At 41.0% G+C, this 25,147-nt stretch overlaps 4 protein-coding genes across 4 annotated transcripts; all 4 read right to left on the bottom strand.

The window, feature by feature from the left end:
• Window positions 1–1,449: 1,449 nt before the first annotated feature.
• Window positions 1,450–4,401, bottom strand: LOC145889725 (uncharacterized). The gene is made up of 8 exons (XM_082980729.1): window positions 4,295–4,401; window positions 4,003–4,160; window positions 3,620–3,717; window positions 3,432–3,556; window positions 2,931–3,069; window positions 2,523–2,619; window positions 1,907–2,096; window positions 1,450–1,635 (listed from the first exon to the last, which is right to left on the bottom strand). The coding sequence occupies exons 1-8, from the start codon at window positions 4,368–4,370 to the stop codon at window positions 1,559–1,561; spliced, it is 960 nt and encodes a 319-aa protein (XP_082836855.1). The 5' UTR covers window positions 4,371–4,401; the 3' UTR covers window positions 1,450–1,558.
• A 2,154-nt stretch (window positions 4,402–6,555) lies between these two features.
• LOC145889617 (uncharacterized) lies at window positions 6,556–9,788 on the bottom strand. Its single transcript, XM_082980601.1, has 8 exons — window positions 9,617–9,788; window positions 9,267–9,424; window positions 8,885–8,982; window positions 8,697–8,821; window positions 8,229–8,367; window positions 7,814–7,910; window positions 7,251–7,440; window positions 6,556–6,975 (listed from the first exon to the last, which is right to left on the bottom strand). Exons 1-8 carry the CDS (start codon window positions 9,690–9,692, stop codon window positions 6,899–6,901), a joined length of 960 nt encoding a protein of 319 aa, XP_082836727.1. The 5' UTR covers window positions 9,693–9,788; the 3' UTR covers window positions 6,556–6,898.
• A 2,333-nt stretch (window positions 9,789–12,121) lies between these two features.
• On the bottom strand, window positions 12,122–15,125 carry LOC145889645 (uncharacterized). The gene is made up of 8 exons (XM_082980637.1): window positions 14,989–15,125; window positions 14,639–14,796; window positions 14,257–14,354; window positions 14,069–14,193; window positions 13,601–13,739; window positions 13,193–13,289; window positions 12,575–12,764; window positions 12,122–12,300 (listed from the first exon to the last, which is right to left on the bottom strand). The coding sequence occupies exons 1-8, from the start codon at window positions 15,062–15,064 to the stop codon at window positions 12,224–12,226; spliced, it is 960 nt and encodes a 319-aa protein (XP_082836763.1). The 5' UTR covers window positions 15,065–15,125; the 3' UTR covers window positions 12,122–12,223.
• A 2,188-nt stretch (window positions 15,126–17,313) lies between these two features.
• Window positions 17,314–20,446, bottom strand: LOC145889666 (uncharacterized). The gene is made up of 8 exons (XM_082980659.1): window positions 20,308–20,446; window positions 19,958–20,115; window positions 19,575–19,672; window positions 19,387–19,511; window positions 18,919–19,057; window positions 18,504–18,600; window positions 17,941–18,130; window positions 17,314–17,665 (listed from the first exon to the last, which is right to left on the bottom strand). Exons 1-8 carry the CDS (start codon window positions 20,381–20,383, stop codon window positions 17,589–17,591), a joined length of 960 nt encoding a protein of 319 aa, XP_082836785.1. The 5' UTR covers window positions 20,384–20,446; the 3' UTR covers window positions 17,314–17,588.
• Between the last annotated feature and the right edge of the window lie 4,701 nt (window positions 20,447–25,147).

Below are 25,147 nucleotides of genomic sequence, written 5' to 3'. Positions count from 1 at the left end.
CTTTGGTGTGTTACACACCAAAAATCTAACTATTACACCTTACAATTGGGCCGTGAGTATTTCATTTGCAACCATACCCCAAAACAAGCAATTTTCACTAGTTTGGAAAAAGTTGAAAAAGGTCCTATCGGTGAAAGCCATAAAATTATCGAACTACCGTTCGCAGCAAGCTGAAACTTGGCTAGATACAGCACGGGGGTTTACCCTTTCTTTTGCGATACTGGTAACCGCTTTAATTTATATATTCACGAAATGGGAAGTGTTTGAAAATTGTCATTTTTGCTCAAAAATCCCGGATTCTAGAGCCAGTTCAGCGAAAATGGTCCGGAGTGGAAAGAGTTACAAGTCATAGAAAAAGTTTTTAAAAAGTTACGTTCACATTCACTCAAAATCAATTAAAAGTTTGGGCAGTATTGCATACTCTCCACGCCAGCTACGAGGACACCGGTAGGAATATGGATCTCATTTCTTGTTTTCGTTACGAACAACAGGTTTCGTTCCCCTTCTGCTGTTGCCAAGGGCACCAAATAATGCAGCAACCAAAAATCCCGTAAGCATCGGAAACGAAAGTTGTGAAAAGCGGTCTTGCTTCTTGTTTGTCGTCATGGCGACACAAATCTACCCGCCCTCGTCACATTTCTTTGTTTGACTTCACCGCGTGGTCGTGACTCAGCCTTTGGACGATGGCGCAAGACCACTGAGTGGCAGTTTCGTTTTGCTACGTTGCCGTGCAAACGTGGTACAGAAACGGGCACACATGTTGCCTTGAATGGGTCCCACAGCCGTAAACCTTTCCTTCCAATAACAGCCAGTCATCGCGTATTGATTTTTGTGGAAATACAGCGGGGTTGCGCGCTGCGTCCAGTTGAAGTGGAAAACGAAACGCGGTTAAGATAGATTAAGCGTGGTTGCCGAAATGCGATCCTATCCTGTTTACTGGAATGACTCGATACTATTTGTACAACAACGAGATGAACCCGGCATCAGCTTTCGGGAAATAAATCATTCCATGCACGATGCTTTATAAAACTTTCCCCTCTTCACCAAACAACGCCAGCTTAGCCAACCTTTGTCCTTTGAGAAGATTTTAACCCTAAAGCTTATTACCAGGTACGTGGGTCCAACGCAGTTATCGGCCTAAGGCAGTTAAGGTTCAGCTCCTATAAAGATGCCCTTTGTCGAAGGAAAACATGTTTATTTTTTCCTGCACTTCCATGTTGTGTTTTGCACCCGAAACGAAAGGGAAAGCAGATATTCGTGTACACCTTTTCCGAATACAGAGAAATGATACAAATGTCGCTCGACAATAAAACCGCTCGAAGCAGGAACTAGTGTGGCGACTGTGTGTAAAGTTCAGGGATAAAAAACAACACACCGCGCCCCGGGCAAATAAGTTTAAACTCCCACCTAAACGTGAGACACGTCTTTTCTCGCCCGCAGGTGGGCAAGTTTCCCCTCCGCATCCCGGTTTATTTATTGCAATTTACATTCAAGAAAACAAATTAAACAGTTGTCCAAAATCCAATGCGATTTGATGAAATTTGTTTCTGAAAGGAGATCAGCCCGTGGCGACCCAAGGATTTGAGCATATATAATATTGACAGACCCTGCACATTCGACGTTTCTGATAATTACCTGTAAAGTAGCAACGTGATTACCACAATATGCTAACAACCATATTTCTGTAGTGGTAAGTTTTGTTCAAACAACGTGCACGCAATCGTGTTTCGGGTTTTTTTGCGGTAATTATCATTTGTTACATGTGACACACGGAAATGTATTCCTTAACCTGATTGTAGGATACGCTAAAATCCTATAGGATGTATACAAATAAATACATTGCGACAATGCACAAGCTGCTTCACGCTCACACGTTTATAATCATTTCCTAAGCAGGGAGACTCACCAAGACGATTGCAGCTAATTATGTAGGTGTCGCCAATTTTGTGACAAACTTCGTCGGTACAGGTTGATCGAAAGCCGCCTTGCCAAGACCTGCCCAGCCCTTGTTCAACATCCATGCCGATCATACCACTGTCGTCTGTTTTTGCGTAAAACACCACCAGTTCCTCAATCTTGAACGGGCAGTCTGTGTTCTGTTTTTAGAAATACATTCAAAATAATAAGGGTGACGGTGCTTATTTCTAAGAAATTTGCTTCCTTTGGACTTGCGTGCTCAGTTATCTTATCTCAACGTACTTAGTTTTTCATCAAACACGGATTTTTTCAGGATATGACGCCGTTCTAGAGGTTTATTAAAAAGTCAGTGTGACTATAACCAAAACAAATATTCAAACTATTTACGTTCGCCTCAAACGAAGGTCAAGTAATAATTTGCTTTAAAATCAGGTGAGGTTTCTGAAAAAAGTTTTGATACGAATGGGCGGCGTGTTTATTTTTGGTAATTACCAATAACCCTAATAACAGTTCACATTTAATAGACGTTTGTGCAATGTTTAATGTATTATCCATTTGCGTCCATTCTCGTAAAGATTATTTCCAACGCAAGATAACATCCTTACCAGCCCTGTTTCATCGATTGTGCATTGTTCAACGAGAGTTTCCTTAGGCAGACAAGTCGTATTGTCCCTCCAACTTCCAGCAACACATAATGCATTCCTGCAATTCAGCAACAGGAATTATTTTCCGGTGTAAAGTTGTGATGTAGTAAATTAATGTAAGAATCCCATTTGCTGTCACAAGCTTTCAGCTTCATGTTCTTATTATTTTGTTTCTGTAAAAATATCCAAGCGGCATTCGAAACCCTTGGACAAATGCTTCGTATGAGATAGTCTACCCCGCGAAACTAATACCCGTTTTATTTAACCTCACAGGAATTCGAACCCAGGTTGCCCTGAGTAACAATCCCGATCAGTTTTTGGTAAATAGGTCGGGCGCTTAACCGATGTTGTCAGGCGCCATCAACGTACCCGTATTGTTCATAGTTTTCTTTACATTGTATTCTGTGGGAGCATCTAGTGGCCACTGGAGCGATTTCATAACCGTCGCAAGAGGGATTCGGGTCTCTGACGCTTAGGTCAGACACTGAGCATAGGTTGTCTGGGTAGGCTGAAAAACATTAGTAGTTAAAGAAATCTTCCGACACCAGCTTTCAGTACCAGAATTAATAGGAAATTTGGCTAATATGGTGCGAAATAGCGTTGTGAATGTTCTTGAAGGGTTTTCTAATAATTTTCTCTTTCAGTAACCTTGTCATTATCAATAAAATTGCGACATATCCCATTATTTACGTATTTCTCCAAATATATATTCATGTTTCAACACATAATTCCGTAATTTATCTTGAAAATTCGAAGCAAAGCGTCTAAAAAGTAAAAAATGTGAAAACGACAAAGCGTGATTCAATTACGCTCGATGCATGAGTCGCAAAACTCTTTATGTCATCTTATTTCAAGGCGCCAATGACATACTTTCATATCTGGCTCGAAATCCTGCTTTGTTTCTCGAATTTTCTGTGTAGTAGGTGACGAACACTCGCTTGGTTTGAGCGTGGAACACCAGCGGCTCTTCCACCACACGGTCTGCACTCCCCCCGCTGAGCAGAATGCACTTCGTTGGCATTAATTGTATTTAATGCAAATCCCGAACCAGTTCTTACCCACGTCCTGACGCGTCTTCAACAACCAGGTGAATTCTTCTATCATTACTATTCCTTGTGTAGACGTGATAGAGAGTGCTAGAACGCCCGTCCTTCACCTACACACAAGCGATATCTTACCAATAGGATTTATAGAGTGAAAATAATTTAGTTGTTTTGCCTTTTTACGTTTGCAATGCGGGTTGCCCTTCCTTAAAACATTGAAAACACATTTACTAGAAAGTCGACGTGCAGCTTGTTATCTGTGATGCGGTCGCGGCAGCGTAAAGTTGAAAGATAATATCAAAGTGTTACCTTTTTTGTGGATTTCCAGTTATTCCTCATACTAAAGTTTAAAGTATTGTGTCTTGTGTTATGTATGGTTATTAGTAAGAACAACTTACTGTAACCATGTCACCATCTGCAGAGTCAAGATCAAGTTCGTCGAATTGTACGGAAATCCTTCTGCCTCTTTTGGCCTTAATTAAGTGGGTGGAAGTTATATCCCTGTTCGGCTTCGTTGGCGACTCAAAACTGTCACTGTCTTTGATCAGCTTGATTTCTGCGTGATAAATGTTGCAATGACTTTGGGTAAAACAGGTGTAAGTAACTGGTATGTATAAAAACAAAACGCCAGCACCAGAACGCTAATTACACAACCAACAAACATCATCTCACAATTTACTAAAATCTTACCGTTGCCCGCTTGGGCGCCGATCACCAAAAGGCAAAACCCCAACAAAAGTCGCACAGCTTTCCTTTGGGAACCCATAACAGTGACAAAATATTGATTTATTTGTCGGTGAACTGCAAAATAAAAACCAATAAAATCTAAACTCAGACACGAAAAACTAACTAGCTCAACGGTGACCCTTTAACAAATGGAAACACCCGCAACGAAACAACTGAATATTAATGGTCGATTTTTTTGCGTATTTTACTTGCAAGCTGGCGCTGTGTAGTCTTTGCAGAACCATTCAAGTTGTTATGAACCTCGGAGTGCGCCTGAAAGTCGTTCAGTTGCTTGCAGGTGCTTCCGGTCGTGGTATTTCCAACTATTCAAGTTGGCTGTATTGCCCCTCATTTCAGCTCCAGCGTGCCTAGATCGTGCCAATGGTCATTCGATAGACAAATCTTTCTTACTGGAATTCTCGCCAGAGCGGTTTGCGACCTTGCATACGCTCGGTAGGAATTGACACTTCAAACGCTGTAAATAGAAGTTGGCTTGAAGAACCTTTTGCTTTTGACATTTTCACGAGTTCCTAGAATTTGTCCCGTTTTGGCCAACCGTTTTGGCGTTTTGGCGGCTTTGCGTTCAACGTCACCTTTAAGAACGATCTAAACTGCAAATAAATCTCATTTGACGATGAACGCGTTTAACAAAACGTTACTTCCGTCCTAAATATTTTAACATTTGTGTCTTCAAAGCTATGTTCATACTAATGGAAACATAAATACGTGTGCTTGTGATAGCACGGTTACGTTCTTGTTCGGAATAATTTCTAATGCTTAAAAAATAAAGTATCTTCTTAATTTGATTTCGTACAAACGTAACGCGCAGAAACACTAAAATTATGCTCAAACGTAACTGACGCAATTGCAATACGGCCGGTAGACGTCAGCATAGAGCCATGTTGGTCCAGTGCGAAAATCTTAACCAAGCATATCCCAAGCAGAAAACCTGATCGAGAAACCTGAACCCGATGGATTAAAATTCTGGTGTGATCCCAAAAAAACATGATATCTGTCGAATGTATTTGTTAATCAGTAAATTGCATTGTAGCAAAAAGCATTCGATAATTTCACTTAAATGTTTTGTGTTTGATATTATGGCCCGTATAATGCGTGCAACGTTCTGCTAAACCCATTTGCGGCGTCGACTATAATGCAATCCTGAAATCGATGGCCATTGATCTGTGGCTAGAGGGCGATTGTGTAAAGTTGAATCTTTGGTGTTACATTCCTGGTGCATTTAGTCGTATTTCGTTACAAAACGATATTTTCCTTTCGGGTGCAATAGAACTAAATATCCTTTTTTTTTGTAGCAGCTTACCGCAAAGTGTGAGTTTGCTAAACCTTACAAGTCATAGAAAAAGTTTTTAAAAAGTTACGTTCACATTCACTCTGCAAAATCAATTAAAAGTTTGGGCAGTATTGCATACTCTCCACGCCAGCTTCGAAGACACCGGTAGGAATATGGATCCCATTTCTTGTTTTCGTTACGAACAACAGGTTTCGTTCCCCTTCTGCTGTTGCCAAGGGCACCAAATAATGCAGCAACCAAAAATCCCGTAAGCATCGGAAACGAAAGTTGTGAAAAGCGGTCTTGCTTCTTGTTTGTCGTCATGGCGACACAAATCTACCCGCCCTCGTCACATTTCTTTGTTTGACTTCACCGCGTGGTCGTGACTCAGCCTTTGGACGATGGCGCAAGACCCACTGTGTGGCAGTTTCGTGTTGCTACGTTGCCGTGCAAACGTGGTACAGAAACGGGCACACATGTTGCCTTGAATGGGTCGCACAGCCGTAAACCTTTACTTCCAATAACAGCCAGTCATCGCGTATTGATTTTTGTGGAAATACAGCGGGCTTGCGCGCTGCGTACAGTTGAAGTGGAAAACGAAACGCGGTTAAGATAGATTAAGCGTGGTTGCCGAAATGCGATCCTATCCTGTTTACTGGAATGACTCGATACTATTTGTACAACAACGAGATGAACCCGGCATCAGCTTTCGGGAAATAAATCATTCCATGCACGATGCTTTATAAAACTTTCCCCTCTTCACCAAACAACGCTAGCTTAACCAACCTTTGTCCTTTGAGAACATTTTAACCCTAAAGCTCATTACCAGGTACGTGGGTCCAACGCAGTTATCGGCCTAAGGCAGTTAATGTTCAGCTCCTAGAAAGATGCCCTTTGTGGAAGGAAAACAGTGTTTCTTTTTTCCTGCACTTCCATGTTGTGTATTGCACCCGAAACGAAAGGAAAAGCAGATATTCGTGTATACCTCTTCCGAATACAGAGAAATGATACAAATGTCGCTCGACAATAAAACCGCTCGAAGCAGGAACTAGTGTGGCGACTGTGTGTAAAGTTCAAAGCTAAAAACAACACACCGCGCCCCGGGCAAATAAGTTTAAACTCCCACCTAAACGTGAGACACGTCTTTTCTCGCCCGCAGGTGGGCAAGTTTCCCCTCCACATCCCGGTATATTTATTGCAATGTACATTCAAGAAAACAAATTAAACGTTTGTCCAAAATCCAATGCGATCTGATGAAATTCGTTTCTGAAAGGAGATCAGCCCGTGGCGACCCAAGGATTTTTGCATATATAATATTGACAGATCCTGCACATTCGACGTTTCTCATAATCAGCTGTAAAGTAGCACCGTGATTACCACAATATGCTAACAACCATATTTCTGTAGTGGTAAGTTTTGTTCAAACAACGTGCACGCAATCGTGTTTCGGGTTTTTTTGCAGTAATTATCATTTGTTACATGTGACACACTGAAATGTATTCCTTAACCTGCTTGTAGGATACGCTAAAATCCTATATATAGGATGTATACAAATAAATACATTGCGACAATGCACAAGCTGCTTCACGCTCACACGTTTATAATCATTTCCTAAGCAGGGAGACTCACCAAGACGATAGCAGCTAATTATGTAGGTGTCGCCAATTTTTTGACAAACTTTGTCGGTACAGGATGATCGAAAGCCGCTTTGCCAAGACCTGCCCAGCCCTTGTTCAACATCCATGCCGATCATACCACTGTCGTCTGTTTTTGCGTAAAACTCCACCAGTTCCTCAATCTTGAACGGGCAGTCTGTGTTCTGTTTTTAGAAATACATTCAATAATCAGGGTGACGGTGCTTATTTGTAAGAAATTTGCTTTTTATGGACTTCCGTGCTCAGTTATCTTATCTCAACGTACTTAGTTTTTCATCAAACACGGATTATTTTCAGGATATGACGCGGTTCTAAAAAGTCAGGTTTGTTAAAAAGTCAGTGTGACTAACCAAACAAATATCCAAATTATTTCCGTTCGCCTCAAACGAAGGTCAAGTAATAATTTGCTTTAAAATAATTACCAGTAACCCTAATAACAGTTCACATTTAATAGACGTTTGTGCAATGTTTAATGTATTATCCATTTGCGTCCATTCTCGTAAAGAATATTTCACCAACGCAAGATAACATCCTTACCAGTCCTGTTTCATCGATTGTGCATTGTTCAACGAGAGTTTCCTTAGGCAGACAAGTCGTATTGTCCCTCCAACTTCCAGCAACACATAATGCACTCCTACAATTCAGCAAACAGAAATTATTTTCCGGTGTAAAGTTGTGATGTAGTAAATTGATGTAAGAATCACATTTGCTGTCACAAGCTTTCAGCTTCATGTTCTTATTATTTTGTTTCTTCAAAAATATCAAAGCGGCATTCGAAACCCTTGGACAAATGCTTCGCATGAGATAGTCTACCCCGCGAAACTAATACCCGTTTTATTTAACCTCACAGGAATTCGAACCCAGGTTGTTCTGAGTAACAATCCCGATCAGTTTTTGTACTTGGTGAATGGTTCGGGCGCTTAACCGATGTTGTCAGGCGCCCTAAACATACCCGTATTGTTCATAGTTTTCTTTACATTGTACTCTGTGGGAGCATCTAGTGGCCACTGAAGCGATTTCATAACCGTCGCAAGAGGGATTCGGGTCTCTGACGCTTAGGTCAGACACTGAGCATAGGTTGTCTGGGTAGGCTAAAAAACATTAATAGTTAAAGAAATCTTCCGACACCAGCTTTCAGTACCAGAATTAATAGGAAATTTGGCTAATATGGTGCGAAATAGCGTTGTGAATGTTCTTTCAGTAACCTTGTCATATCAACAAAAAATATCCCATTATTTACGTATTTCTCCAAATATATATTCATGTTTCAACACATAAGTCCGTAATTAATCTTGAAAATTCGAAGCAAAGCGTCTAAAATGTAAAAAATGTGAAAACGACAAAGCGTGATTCAATTACGCTCGATGCATGAGTCGCAAAACTCCTTATGTCATCTTATTTCAAGGCGCCAATGACTTACTTTCATATCTGGCTCGAAATCCTGCTTTGTTTCTCGAATTTTCTGTGTAGTAGGTGACGAACACTCTCTTGGTTTGAGCGTGGAACACCACCGGCTCTTCCACCACACGGTCTGCACTCCCCCCGCTGAGCAGAATGCACTTCGTTGGCATTAATTGTATTTAATGCAAATCCCGAACCAGTTCTTACCCTCGTCCTGACGCGTCTTCAACAACCAGGTGAATTCTTCTATCATTGTTATTCCTTGTGTAGACGTGATAGAGAGTGCTAGAACGCCCGTCCTTCACCTACGCACAAGCGATATCTTACCAATAGTATTTTAGAGTGAAAATAATTTAGTTGTTTTGCTTTTTACGTTTGCAATGCGGGTTGCCCTTCCTTAAAACATTGAAAACACATTTACTAGAAAGTCGACGTGCAGCTTGTTATCTGTGATGCGGTCGCAGCAGCGTAAAGTTGGAAGAAAATATCAAAGTGTTACCTTTCTTTGTGGATTTCCAGTTATTCCTCATACTAAAGTTTAAAGTATTGTGTCTTGTGTTATGTATGGTTATTAGTAAGAACAACTTACTGTAACCATGTCACCATCTGCAGAGTCAAGATCAAGTTCGTCGAATTGTACTGAAATCCTTCTGCCTCTTTTGGCCTTAATTAAGTGGGTGGAAGTTATATCTCTGTTCGGCTTCGTTGGCGACTCAAAACCGTCACTGTCTTTGATCAGCTTGATTTCTGCGCGATAAATGTTGCAATGGCTTTGGGTAAAACAGGTGTAAGTAACTGGTATGCTTTTATTCTGCAAAAGAAGCTTTGTTTCTCGTTTTACATCACGAAGTTGTAGTATTTGGAAAAAACAAAACGCCAGCACCAGAAAGTTTATTACACAACCAACAAACATCATCTCGCAATTGACTAACATCTTACCGTTGCCCGCTTGGGCGCCGATCACCAAAAGGCAAAACCCCAACAAAAGTCGCACAGCTTTCCTTTGGAAACCCATAATAGTGACAAAATATTGATTTATTTGTCGTTGAACTGCAAAATAAAAACCAATAAAATCTAAACTCAGACCCGAAAAACTAACTAGCTCAACGGTGACCCTTTAACAAGTGGAAACACCCGCAACGAAACAACTGAATATTAATGGTCGATTTTTTTGCGTATTTTACTTGCAAGCTGGCGCTGTGTAGTCTTTGCAGAACCATTCAAGTTGTTATGAACCTCGGAGTGCGCCTAAAAGTCGTTCAGTTGCTTGCAGGTGCTTCCGGTCGTGGTATTTCCAACTATTCAAGTTGGCTGTATTGCCCCTCATTTCAGCTCCAGCGTGCCTAGATCGTGCCAATGGTCTTTCGATAGACAAATCTTTCTTACTGGAATTCTCGCCAGAGCGTTCTGCGACCTTGTATGCGCTCGGTAGGAATTGACACTTCAAACGCTGTAGATAGAAGTTGGCTTGAAGAACCTTTTGCTTTTGACATTTTCACGAGTTCCTAGAATTCGTCCCGTTTTGGCCAACCGTTTTGGCGTTTTGGTGAGGGCTTTGCGTTGAACGTCATCTTCAAGAACGATCCAAATTGCAAATAAATCTCATTTGACGATGAACGCGTTTAACAAAACGTTACTTCCGTCCTAAATATTTTAACATTTGTGTCTTCAAAGCTATGTTCATACTAATGGAAACATAAATACGTGTGCTTGTGATAGCACGGTTACGTTCTTGTTCGGAATAATTTCTAATGCTTAAAAAATAAAGTATCTTCTTAATTTGATTTCGTACAAACGTAACGCGCAGAAACACTAAAATTATGCTCAAACGTAACTGACGCAATTGCAATACGGCCGGTAGACGTCAGCATAGAGCCATGTTGGACCAGTGCGAAAATCTTAACCCAGCATATACCAAGCAGAAAACCTGATCGAGAAACCTGAACCCGATGGATTAAAATTCTGGTGTGATCCCAAAAAACATGATATCTGTCGAATGTATTTGTTAATCAGTAAATTGCATTGTAGCAAAAAGCATTCGATAATTTCACTTAAATGTTTTGTGTTTGATATTATGGCCTGTATAATGCGTGCAACGTTCTGCTAAACCCATTTGCGGCGTCGACTATAATGCAATCCTGAAACCGATGGTCATTGATTTGTGGCTAGAGGGCGATTGTGTAAAGTTGAATCTTTGGTGTTACATTCCTGGTGCATTTAGTCGTATTTCGTTACAAAACGATATTTTCCTTTCGGGTGCAATAGAACTAAATATCCTTTTTTTTTGTAGCAGCTTACCGCAAAGTGTGAGTTTGCTAAACCTTACAAGTCATAGAAAAAGTTTTTAAAAAGTTACGTTCACATTCACTCTGCAAAATCAATTAAAAGTTTGGGCAGTATTGCATACTCTCCACGCCAGCTTCGAAGACACCGGTAGGAATATGGATCCCATTTCTTGTTTTCGTTACGAACAACAGGTTTCGTTCCCCTTCTGCTGTTGCCAAGGGCACCAAATAATGCAGCAACCAAAAATCCCGTAAGCATCGGAAACGAAAGTTGTGAAAAGCGGTCTTGCTTCTTGTTTGTCGTCATGGCGACACAAATCTACCCGCCCTCGTCACATTTCTTTGTTTGACTTCACCGCGTGGTCGTGACTCAGCCTTTGGACGATGGCGCAAGACCCACTGTGTGGCAGTTTCGTTTTGCTACGTTGCCGTGCAAACGTGGTACAGAAACGGGCACACATGTTGCCTTGAATGGGTCCCACAGCCGTAAACCTTTCCTTCCAATAACAGCCAGTCATCGCGTATTGATTTTTGTGGAAATGCAGCGGGCTTGCGCGCTGCGTACAGTTGAAGTGGAAAACGAAACGCGGTTAAGATAGATTAAGCGTGGTTGCCGAAATGCGATCCTATCCTGTTTACTGGAATGACTCGATACTATTTGTACAACAACGAGATGAACCCGGCATCAGCTTTCGGGAAATAAATCATTCCATGCACGATGCTTTATAAAACTTTCCCCTCTTCACCAAACAACGCTAGCTTAACCAACCTTTGTCCTTTGAGAACATTTTAACCCTAAAGCTCATTACCAGGTACGTGGGTCCAACGCAGTTATCGGCCTAAGGCAGTTAATGTTCAGCTCCTAGAAAGATGCCCTTTGTGGAAGGAAAACAGTGTTTCTTTTTTCCTGCACTTCCATGTTGTGTGTTGCACCCGAAACGAAAGGAAAAGCAGATATTCGTGTATACCTCTTCCGAATACAGAGAAATGATACAAATGTCGCTCGACAATAAAACCGCTCGAAGCAGGAACTAGTGTGGCGACTGTGTGTAAAGTTCAGGGATAAAAAACAACACACCGCGCCCCGGGCAAATAAGTTTAAACTCCCATCTAAACGTGAGACACGTCTTTTCTCGCCCGCAGGTGGGCAAGTTTCCCCTCCGCATCCCGGTTTATTTATTGCAATTTACATTCAAGAAAACAAATTAAACATTTGTCCAAAATCCAATGCGATCTGATGAAATTCGTTTCTGAAAGGAGATCAGCCCGTGGCGACCCAAGGATTTTTGCATATATAATATTGACAGATCCTGCACATTCGACGTGTCTCATAATCAGCTGTAAAGTAGCACCGTGATTACCACAATATGCTAACAACCATATTTCTGTAGTGGTAAGTTTTGTTCAAACAACGTGCACGCAATCGTGTTTCGGGTTTTTTGCAGTAATTATCATTTGTTACATGTGACACACTGAAATGTATTCCTTAACCTGCTTGTAGGATACGCTAAAATCCTGTATATAGGATGTATACAAATAAATACATTGCGACAATGCACAAGCTGCTTCACGCTCACACGTTTATAATCATTTCCTAAGCAGGGAGACTCACCAAGACGATAGCAGCTAATTATGTAGGTGTCGCCAATTTTGTGACAAACGTTGTCGGTACAGGATGATCGAAAGCCGCTTTGCCAAGACCTGCCCAGCCCTTGTTCAACATCCATGCCGATCATACCACTGTCGTCTGTTTTTGCGTAAAACACCACCAGTTCCTCAATCTTGAACGGGCAGTCTGTGTTCTGTTTTTAGAAATACATTCAATAATCAGGGTGACGGTGCTTATTTCTAAGAAATTTACTTCTTATGGACTTCCGTGCTCAGTTATCTTATCTCAACGTACTTAGTTTTTCATCAAACACGGATTATTTTCAGGATATGACGCGGTTCCAAAAAGTCAGGTTTGTCAAAAAGTCAGTGTGACTAACCAAACAAATATCCAAATTATTTCCGTTCGCCTCAAACGAAGGTCAAGTAATAATTTGCTTTAAAATCAGGTGAGGTTTCTGAAAAAAGTTTTGATACGAATGGGCGGCGTGTTTATTTTTGGTAATTACCAATAACCCTAATAACAGTTCACATTTAATAGACGTTTGTGCAATGTTTAATGTATTATCCATTTGCGTCCATTCTCGTAAAGATTATTTCCAACGCAAGATAACATCCTTACCAGCCCTGTTTCATCGATTGTGCATTGGTCAACGAGAGTTTCCTTAGGCAGACAAGTCGTATTGTCCCTCCAACTTCCAGCAACACATAATGCACTCCTGCAATTCAGCAACAGGAATTATTTTCCGGTGTAAAGTTGTGATGTAGTAAATTGATGTAAGAATCACATTTGCTGTCACAAGCTTTCAGCTTCATGTTCTTATTATTTTGTTTCTGTAAAAATATCCAATCGGCATTCGAAACCCTTGGACAAATGCTTCGTATGAGATAGTCTACCCCGCGAAACTAATACCCGTTTTATTTAACGTCACAGGAATTCGAACCCAGGTTGCCCTGAGTAACAATCCCGATCAGTTTTTGTTAAATAGGTCGGGCGCTTAACCAATGTTGTCAGGCGCCATCAACGTACCCGTATTGTTCATAGTTTTCTTTACATTGTACTCTGTAGGAGCATCTAGTGGCCACTGGAGCGATTTCATAACCGTCGCAAGAGGGATTCGGGTCTCTGACGTCTAGGTCAGACACTGAGCATAGGTTGTCTGGGTAGGCTGAAAAACATTAGTAGTTAAAGAAATCTTCCGACACCAGCTTTCAGTACCAGAATTAATAGGAAATTTGGCTAATATGGTGCGAAATAGCGTTGTGAATGTTCTTTCAGTAACCTTGTCATATCAACAAAAAATATCCCATTATTTACGTATTTCTCCAAATATATATTCATGTTTCAACACATAAGTCCGTAATTAATCTTGAAAATTCGAAGCAAAGCGTCTAAAATGTAAAAAATGTGAAAACGACAAAGCGTGATTCAATTACGCTCGATGCATGAGTCGCAAAACTCCTTATGTCATCTTATTTCAAGGCGCCAATGACTTACTTTCATATCTGGCTCGAAATCCTGCTTTGTTTCTCGAATTTTCTGTGTAGTAGGTGACGAACACTCTCTTGGTTTGAGCGTGGAACACCACCGGCTCTTCCACCACACGGTCTGCACTCCCCCCGCTGAGCAGAATGCACTTCGTTGGCATTAATTGTATTTAATGCAAATCCCGAACCAGTTCTTACCCTCGTCCTGACGCGTCTTCAACAACCAGGTGAATTCTTCTATCATTGTTATTCCTTGTGTAGACGTGATAGAGAGTGCTAGAACGCCCGTCCTTCACCTACGCACAAGCGATATCTTACCAATAGTATTTTAGAGTGAAAATAATTTAGTTGTTTTGCTTTTTACGTTTGCAATGCGGGTTGCCCTTCCTTAAAACATTGAAAACACATTTACTAGAAAGTCGACGTGCAGCTTGTTATCTGTGATGCGGTCGCAGCAGCGTAAAGTTGGAAGAAAATATCAAAGTGTTACCTTTCTTTGTGGATTTCCAGTTATTCCTCATACTAAAGTTTAAAGTATTGTGTCTTGTGTTATGTATGGTTATTAGTAAGAACAACTTACTGTAACCATGTCACCATCTGCAGAGTCAAGATCAAGTTCGTCGAATTGTACTGAAATCCTTCTGCCTCTTTTGGCCTTAATTAAGTGGGTGGAAGTTATATCTCTGTTCGGCTTCGTTGGCGACTCAAAACCGTCACTGTCTTTGATCAGCTTGATTTCTGCGCGATAAATGTTGCAATGGCTTTGGGTAAAACAGGTGTAAGTAACTGGTATGCTTTTATTCTGCAAAAGAAGCTTTGTTTCTCGTTTTACATCACGAAGTTGTAGTATTTGGAAAAAACAAAACGCCAGCACCAGAAAGTTTATTACACAACCAACAAACATCATCTCGCAATTGACTAACATCTTACCGTTGCCCGCTTGGGCGCCGATCACCAAAAGGCAAAACCCCAACAAAAGTCGCACAGCTTTCCTTTGGAAACCCATAATAGTGACAAAATATTGATTTATTTGTCGTTGAACTGCAAAATAAAAACCAATAAAATCTAAACTCAGACACAAAAAACTAACTAGCTCAACGGTGACCCTTTAACAAGTGGAAACACCCGCAACGAAACAACTGAATATTAATGGTCGATTTTTTTGCGTATTTTACTTGCAAGCTGGCGCTGTGTAGTCTTTGCAGAACCATTCAAGTTGTTATGAACCTCGGAGTGCGCCTGAAAGTCGTTCAGTTGCTTGCAGGTGCTTCCTGTCCTGGTATTTCCAACTATTCAAGTTGGCTGTATTGCCCCTCATTTCAGCTCCAGCGTGCCTAGATCGTGCCAATGGTCTTTCGATAGACAAATCTTTCTTACTGGAATTCTCGCCAGAGCGTTCTGCGACCTTGTATGCGCTCGGTGGAATTGACACTTCAAACGCTGTAAATAGAAGTTGGCTTGAAGAACCTTTTGCTTTTGACATTTTCACGAGTTCCTAGAATTTGTCCCGTTTTGGCCAACCGTTTTGGCGTTTTGGCGGCTTTGCGTTCAACGTCACCTTTAAGAACGATCCAAACTGCAAATAAATCTCATTTGACGATGAACGCGTTTAACAAAACGTTACTTCCGTCCTAAATATTTTAACATTTGTGTCTTCAAAGTTATGTTCATACTAATGGAAACATAAATACGTGTGCTTGTGATAGCACGGTTACGTTCTTGTTCGGAATAATTTCTAATGCTTAAAAAATAAAGTATCTTCTTAATTTGATTTCGTACAAACGTGTCGCGCAGAAACACTAAAATTATGCTCAAACGTAACTGACGCAATTGCAATACGGCCGGTAGACGTCAGCATAGAGCCATGTTGGTCCAGTGCGAAAATCTTAACCCAGCATATACCAAGCAGAAAACCTGATCGAGAAACCTGAACCCGATGGATTAAAATTCTGGTGTGATCCCAAAAAACATGATATCTGTCGAATGTATTTGTTAATCAGTAAATTGCATTGTGGCAAAAAGCATTCGATAATTTCACTTAAATGTCCTGCGTTTGATATTATGGCCTGTATAATGCGTGCAACGTTCTGCTAAACCCGTTTGCGGCGTTGACTATAATGCAATCCTGAAACCGATGGTCATTGATCTGTGGCTAGAGGGCGATTGTGTAAAGTTGAATCTTTGGTGTTACATTCCTGGTGCATTTAGTCGTATTTTGTTACAAAACGATATTTTCCTTTCGGGTGCAATAGAACTAAATATCATTTTGTTGTAGCAGCTTACCGCAAAGTGTGAGTTTGCTAAACCTTACAAGTCATAGAACAAGTTTTTAAAAAGTTACGTTCACATTCACTCTGGAAAATCTATTAAAAGGCTGGGCAGTATTGCATACTCTCCACGCCAGCTTCGAAGACACCGGTAGGAATATGGATCCCATTTCTTGTTTTCGTTACGAACAACAGGTTTCGTTCCCCTTCTGCTGTTGCCAAGGGCACCAAATAATGCAGCAACCAAAAATCCCGTAAGCATCGGAAACGAAAGTTGTGAAAAGCGGTCTTGCTTCTTGTTTGTCGTCATGGCGACACAAATCTACCCGCCCTCGTCACATTTCTTTGTTTGACTTCACCGCGTGGTCGTGACTCAGCCTTTGGACGATGGCGCAAGACCCACTGTGTGGCAGTTTCGTGTTGCTACGTTGCCGTGCAAACGTGGTACAGAAACGGGCACACATGTTGCCTTGAATGGGTCGCACAGCCGTAAACCTTTCCTTCCAATAACAGCCAGTCATCGCGTATTGATTTTTGTGGAAATACAGCGGGCTTGCGCGCTGCGTACAGTTGAAGTGGAAAACGAAACGCGGTTAAGATAGATTAAGCGTGGTTGCCGAAATGCGATCCTATCCTGTTTACTGGAATGACTCGATACTATTTGTACAACAACGAGATGAACCCGGCATCAGCTTTCGGGAAATAAATCATTCCATGCACGATGCTTTATAAAACTTTCCCCTCTTCACCAAACAACGCTAGCTTAACCAACCTTTGTCCTTTGAGAACATTTTAACCCTAAAGCTCATTACCAGGTACGTGGGTCCAACGCAGTTATCGGCCTAAGGCAGTTAATGTTCAGCTCCTAGAAAGATGCCCTTTGTGGAAGGAAAATAGTGTTTCTTTTTTCCTGCACTTCCATGTTGTGTATTGCACCCGAAACGAAAGGAAAAGCAGATATTCGTGTATACCTCTTCCGAATATAGAGAAATGATACAAATGTCGCTCGACAATAAAACCGCTCGAAGCAGGAACTAGTGTGGCGACTGTGTGTAAAGTTCAAAGCTAAAAACAACACACCGCGCCCCGGGCAAATAAGTTTAAACTCCCACCTAAACGTGAGACACGTCTTTTCTCGCCCGCAGGTGGGCAAGTTTCCCCTCCACATCCCGGTATATTTATTGCAATGTACATTCAAGAAAACAAATTAAACGTTTGTCCAAAATCCAATGCGATCTGATGAAATTCGTTTCTGAAAGGAGATCAGCCCGTGGCGACCCAAGGATTTTTGCATATATAATATTGACAGATCCTGCACATTCGACGTTTCTCATAATCAGCTGTAAAGTAGCACCGTGATTACCACAATATGCTAACAACCATATTTCTGTAGTGGTAAGTTTTGTTCAAACAACGTGCACGCAATCGTGTTTCGGGTTTTTTTGCAGTAATTATCATTTGTTACATGTGACACACTGAAATGTATTCCTTAACCTGCTTGTAGGATACGCTAAAATCCTATATATAGGATGTATACAAATAAATACATTGCGACAATGCACAAGCTGCTTCACGCTCACACGTTTATAATCATTTCCTAAGCAGGGAGACTCACCAAGACGATAGCAGCTAATTATGTAGGTGTCGCCAATTTTTTGACAAACTTTGTCGGTACAGGATGATCGAAAGCCGCTTTGCCAAGACCTGCCCAGCCCTTGTTCAACATCCATGCCGATCATACCACTGTCGTCTGTTTTTGCGTAAAACTCCACCAGTTCCTCAATCTTGAACGGGCAGTCTGTGTTCTGTTTTTAGAAATACATTCAATAATCAGGGTGACGGTGCTTATTTCTAAGAAATTTGCTTCTTATGGACTTCCGTGCTCAGTTATCTTATCTCAACGTACTTAGTTTTTCATCAAACACGGATTATTTTCAGGATATGACGCGGTTCTAAAAAGTCAGGTTTGTTAAAAAGTCAGTGTGACTAACCAAACAAATATCCAAATTATTTCCGTTCGCCTCAAACGAAGGTCAAGTAATAATTTGCTTTAAAATAATTACCAGTAACCCTAATAACAGTTCACATTTAATAGACGTTTGTGCAATGTTTAATGTATTATCCATTTGCGTCCATTCTCGTAAAGAATATTTCACCAACGCAAGATAACATCCTTACCAGTCCTGTTTCATCGATTGTGCATTGTTCAACGAGAGTTTCCTTAGGCAGACAAGTCGTATTGTCCCTCCAACTTCCAGCAACACATAATGCACTCCTACAATTCAGCAAACAGAAATTATTTTCCGGTGTAAAGTTGTGATGTAGTAAATTGATGTAAGAATCACATTTGCTGTCACAAGCTTTCAGCTTCATGTTCTTATTATTTTGTTTCTTTAAAAATATCAAAGCGGCATTCGAAACCCTTGGACAAATGCTTCGCATGAGATAGTCTACCCCGCGAAACTAATACCCGTTTTATTTAACCTCACAGGAATTCGAACCCAGGTTATTCTGAGTAACAATCCCGATCAGTTTTTGTACTTGGTGAATGGTTCGGGCGCTTAACCGATGCTGTCAGGCGCCCTCAACATACCCGTATTGTTCATAGTTTTCTTTACATTGTATTCTGTGGGAGCATCTAGTGGCCACTGGAGCGATTTCATAACCGTCGCAAGAGGGATTCGGGTCTCTGACGCTTAGGTCAGACACTGAGCATAGGTTGTCTGGGTAGGCTGAAAAACATTAGTAGTTAAAGAAATCTTCCGACACCAGCTTTCAGTACCAGAATTCATAGGAAATTTGGCTAATATGGTGCGAAATAGCGTTGTGAATGTTCTTTCAGTAACCTTGTCATATCAACAAAAAATATCCCATTATTTACGTATTTCTCCAAATATATATTCATGTTTCAACACATAAGTCCGTAATTAATCTTGAAAATTCGAAGCAAAGCGTCTAAAATGTAAAAAATGTGAAAACGACAAAGCGTGATTCAATTACGCTCGATGCATGAGTCGCAAAACTCCTTATGTCATCTTATTTCAAGGCGCCAATGACTTACTTTCATATCTGGCTCGAAATCCTGCTTTGTTTCTCGAATTTTCTGTGTAGTAGGTGACGAACACTCTCTTGGTTTGAGCGTGGAACACCACCGGCTCTTCCACCACACGGTCTGCACTCCCTCCGCTGAGCAGAATGCACTTCGTTGGCATTAATTGTATTTTATGCAAATCCCGAACCAGTTCTTACCCTCGTCCTGACGCGTCTTCAACAACCAGGTGAATTCTTCTATCATTGTTATTCCTTGTGTAGACGTGATAGAGAGTGCTAGAACGCCCGTCCTTCACCTACACACAAGCGATATCTTACCAATACTATTTATAGAGTGAACATAATTTAGTTGTTTTGCTTTTTACGTTTGCAATGCGGGTTGCCCTTCCTTAAAACATTGAAAACACATTTACTAGAAAGTCGACGTGCAGCTTGTTATCTGTGATGCGGTCGCGGCAGCGTAAAGTTGAAAGATAATATCAAAGTGTTACCTTTCTTTGTGGATTTCCAGTTATTCCTCATACTAAAGTTTAAAGTATTGTGTCTTGTGTTATGTATGGTTATTAGTAAGAACAACTTACTGTAACCATGTCACCATCTGCAGAGTCAAGATCAAGTTCGTCGAATTGTACTGAAATCCTTCTGCCTCTTTTGGCCTTAATTAAGTGGGTGGAAGTTATATCTCTGTTCGGCTTCGTTGGCGACTCAAAACCGTCACTGTCTTTGATCAGCTTGATTTCTGCGCGATAAATGTTGCAATGGCTTTGGGTAAAACAGGTGTAAGTAACTGGTATGCTTTTATTCTGCAAAAGAAGCTTTGTTTCTCGTTTTACATCACGAAGTTGTAGTATTTGGAAAAAACAAAACGCCAGCACCAGAAAGTTTATTACACAACCAACAAACATCATCTCGCAATTGACTAACATCTTACCGTTGCCCGCTTGGGCGCCGATCACCAAAAGGCAAAACCCCAACAAAAGTCGCACAGCTTTCCTTTGGAAACCCATAACAGTGACAAAATATTGATTTATTTGTCGTTGAACTGCAAAATAAAAACCAATAAAATCTAAACTCAGACCCGAAAAACTAACTAGCTCAACGGTGACCCTTTAACAAGTGGAAACACCCGCAACGAAACAACTGAATATTAATGGTCGATTTTTTTGCGTATTTTACTTGCAAGCTGGCGCTGTGTAGTCTTTGCAGAACCATTCAAGTTGTTATGAACCTCGGAGTGCGCCTAAAAGTCGTTCAGTTGCTTGCAGGTGCTTCCGGTCGTGGTATTTCCAACTATTCAAGTTGGCTGTATTGCCCCTCATTTCAGCTCCAGCGTGCCTAGACCGTGCCAATGGTCTTTCGATAGACAAATCTTTCTTACTGGAATTCTCGCCAGAGCGTTCTGCGACCTTGTATGCGCTCGGTAGGAATTGACACTTCAAACGCTGTAAATAGAAGTTGGCTTGAAGAACCTTTTGCTTTTGACATTTTCACGAGTTCCTAGAATTCGTCCCGTTTTGGCCAACCGTTTTGGCGTTTTGGTGAGGGCTTTGCGTTGAACGTCATCTTCAAGAACGATCCAAATTGCAAATAAATCTCATTTGACGATGAACGCGTTTAACAAAACGTTACTTCCGTCCTAAATATTTTAACATTTGTGTCTTCAAAGCTATGTTCATACTAATGGAAACATAAATACGTGTGCTTGTGATAGCACGGTTACGTTCTTGTTCGGAATAATTTCTAATGCTTAAAAAATAAAGTATCTTCTTAATTTGATTTCGTACAAACGTAACGCGCAGAAACACTAAAATTATGCTCAAACGTAACTGACGCAATTGCAATACGGCCGGTAGACGTCAGCATAGAGCCATGTTGGACCAGTGCGAAAATCTTAACCCAGCATATACCAAGCAGAAAACCTGATCGAGAAACCTGAACCCGATGGATTAAAATTCTGGTGTGATCCCAAAAAACATGATATCTGTCGAATGTATTTGTTAATCAGTAAATTGCATTGTAGCAAAAAGCATTCGATAATTTCACTTAAATGTTTTGTGTTTGATATTATGGCCTGTATAATGCGTGCAACGTTCTGCTAAACCCATTTGCGGCGTCGACTATAATGCAATCCTGAAACCGATGGTCATTGATTTGTGGCTAGAGGGCGATTGTGTAAAGTTGAATCTTTGGTGTTACATTCCTGGTGCATTTGGTCGTATTTCGTTACAAAACGATATTTTCCTTTCGGGTGCAATAGAACTAAATATCATTTTTTTGCAGCAGCTTACCGCAAAGTGTGAGTTTGCTAAACCTTACAAGTCATAGAACAAGTTTTTAAAAAGTTACGTTCACATTCACTCTGGAAAATCAATGGAAAAGCTGGGCAGTATTGCATACTCTCCACGCCAGCTTCGAAGACACCGGTAGGAATATGGATCCCATTTCTTGTTTTCGTTACAAACAACAAGATTTCGTTTCCCTTCTGCTGTTGCCAAGGGCACCAAATAATGCAGCAACCAAAAATCCCGTAAGCATCGGAAACGAAAGTTGTGAAAAGCGGTCTTGCTTCTTGTTTGTCGTCATGGCGACACAAATCTACCCGCCCTCGTCACATTTCTTTGTTTGACTTCACCGCGTGGTCGTGACTCAGCCTTTGGACGATGGCGCAAGACCTACTGTGTGGCAGTTTCGTTTTGCTACGTTGCCGTGCAAACGTGGTACAGAAACGGGCAAACATGCTGCCTTGAATGGGTCCCACAGCCGTAAACCTTTCCTTCTAATAACAGCCAGTCATCGCGTATTGATTTTTGTGGAAATACTGCGGGCTTGCGGGCTGCGTATAGTTAAAGTGGAAAACGAAACGCGGTTAAGATGGATTAAGCTTGGTTGCCGAAATGCGATCCTATCCTGTTTATTGGAATGACTCGATACTGTTTGTACAACAACGAGATGAACCCGGCATCAGCTTTCGGGAAATAAATCATTCCATGCACGATGCTTTATAAAACTTTCCCCTCGTCACCAAACAACGCTATAGCTTAACCAACCTTTGTCCTTTGAGAACATTTTAACCCTAAAGCTTATTACCAGGTACGTGGGTCCAACGCAGTTATCGGCTTACGGCAGTTAAGGTTCAGCTCCTAGAAAGATGCCCTTTGTGGAAGGAAAACAGTGTTTCTTTTTTCCTGCACTTCCATGTTGTGTTTTGCACCCGAAACGAAAGGGAAAGCAGATATTCGTGTATACCTCTTCCGAATACAGAGAAATGATACAAATGTCGCTCGACAATAAAACCGCTCGAAGCAGGAACTAGTGTGGCGACTGTGTGTAAAGTTCAAAGCTAAAAACAACACACCGCGCCCCGGGCAAATAAGTTTAAACTCCCACCTAAACGTGAGACACGTCTTTTTTCGCCCGCAGGTGGGCAAGTTTCCCCTCCACATCCCGGCGTAAAACCCCGGTAGAGGAATTTCTCTTTCTAGCCCAAGGGCAGAGGTACAAAGGCACCGTCACGGCCGAGTTACTGCGCTAAGCGTGCTGACGCAAAATTGTGCGTCACGTCGACACTCGGCACTACGCAAGCAGGTCTATTTTCAGACTCCTTGCCTTTGTATTCACGTTATACAAACGTGGGCGTGTCTGGCGCAGGGGATATAGAATGCGTGTCTGGTGTGTTCAGATACATTCTCCGCACTGGCCAAGCGATGATATTGCAAAAATTGTGATCGAACGTGCTGTCGACGTGTTATATATCACGTGCTGGGGTTTTCAGTGCGTTAGAGCGCTTTCAGGAAACTTAATGAGGGGGATTTCATCCATGTAATCAGTTTTCCTTACGCCCCTGATTTACAGGTTGTTATACGTATCCTGAGTATCGGCGTTAGAGTACGTTAAGTTACACCTATAAATTAAAAATTTACTTTAAACCAAGCATCAACGATCCGGTTCGCTGCAGTCACAGTCGCGTTTTGCCTAGATGCTAAATTATGAGATTTAATTTCGATTTTAAAAATGGCTTTAGTCTAATCGGTGTAGACACACAGCCTGTCGCTCTTTAGAATATTCATTACATGTTCACCCACATACAAAGGATGGGAACGTGTTGGCAGTATATACTTGGATCGAATGGCGGGCGCTTTTGTATTTAACAATAGAAGGTAAAACATACACAAAAGGCCAGGCTCCGCTTTTCACTCGCTGCGAATACAAAGTCCAATTTGGGCATCAGCGCATTTGTGTGCTTTGGTACACAAGCGTGTTGAACAAATTAAACCATAATCAAACGTCCTTTTTAACAGAACAAATACTCGCTTTAAAACGGGCTCAGTATCGAATGTTTTGGGAAATGTAAATATCGTCCAATAGGGGGTTACTTATTTAAAAAGAAACATCTAGAAAACCTTCTTTAAATAAGTGGCAACTGGAATCTATATGCTTCTATTTCGTGAGAAATATAATCGTATGGGACTTTGCTTCAGCATGCAAAAGTCACATGATATACAGAGTAAGAACATTGCGCAAAAGGCCAAGGAAAGTACGTTGTGCTGTATATAAAAAGGTCAAACCACATTTCATTACGATTAGGCAATTTATCAAATCCAATCCTACTCGCATAAAATTATTCAAATCACTGAAACGACACAAAGAGAGGTGAAATTTAGAACATTTACAACCAATTGTCCTTTGCATAGAAAGATATGTTCTCGCAAAATTGAGTCTCTAGCTATCTCTGTTTTTCTAAATTTGTATATTGGTCGAATAAACGTTTACTACAACGGTTCATTACTGAGAAGTAAATAAATCGGGTTTTTATCGCGTCGTGCTTACTGGAAACAGATTTCGTAGTTAAATTCCTAAAATTAATCACCGCCTATCTACTATAAACACCTAAATGAGGAGTAAAAATGTCATAAAGTTAGATAGCAACTATGGTTAATAATATAAGATGTAAGCCACCAAGATGTGAGTCAATCGATAAAAAGCGCCGCAAACCATGACATTTCATGTTTTAAAAACCCGCTTCCGCAGAAACGGCTGAAACACATTTCTCGACATGCAAATTTTGGTGATGGGATTTTGTGCAGAAAACCCGGGGGAAAAAAGGAAAGCGTAAATTTAAATCTCTGCGAGATTGGGCATTTTTTATGTGAAGTGTTGAAACACTGTGCATGGCCCTTTAAAGGGGCCTAAATTAGCATCGGACTTTTTCAGATATTTTGGCTGGTGGTTAGTCATATGTATGTAGAATTGCACCACAAACAACGCGTGAATTATGTTTATCTCAAATGTAGTTTGGCAGGTCTGTGAAAAAATATCGCGTTTTTTGATAAATCTCGATAAAACGTGAAAATGTTAAGTCGAAAGAACTAAACTATAGTAGCCCGTCGACCAAAACGCACCTCCTCGACACATACGGAACATCATAAAGATTGCGTGCGTGATGCCGACTAAACTGGCAAAAATTGTCATAAAAATTCGCGAATTCGTGGGATTTATGTGGTCTCACATACGAGGTCAAAAGTTAAGACTCGCAATTTTGCTTTCACTGAAAACAAATGTGAAGCGATCACCTTCGAATCGCACCGCTCCGAGGCCAAACACGTTAATTAAAGTCGCGGAATTTTAAGCTGTTTCGTATCATGACTGTTGATACCAACTTGTCGAACGGGTGGCAGGTTGAGTACAGGAAATGGCGCACTACCACTTGACAAACAAATTTATTCCGCGATACGCACAAGATTTCCGAACTAAATGTTTGAAATACATCTTGA

This window comes from Ascidia mentula, chromosome 2, assembly GCF_947561715.1.
Source record: "Ascidia mentula chromosome 2, kaAscMent1.1, whole genome shotgun sequence".
In the NCBI taxonomy this organism is placed as follows: Eukaryota; Metazoa; Chordata; class Ascidiacea; order Phlebobranchia; family Ascidiidae; genus Ascidia; species Ascidia mentula.
Note: the sequence above shows the minus strand (reverse complement) of the source record. Positions and strands in the feature narration are given on the sequence as shown.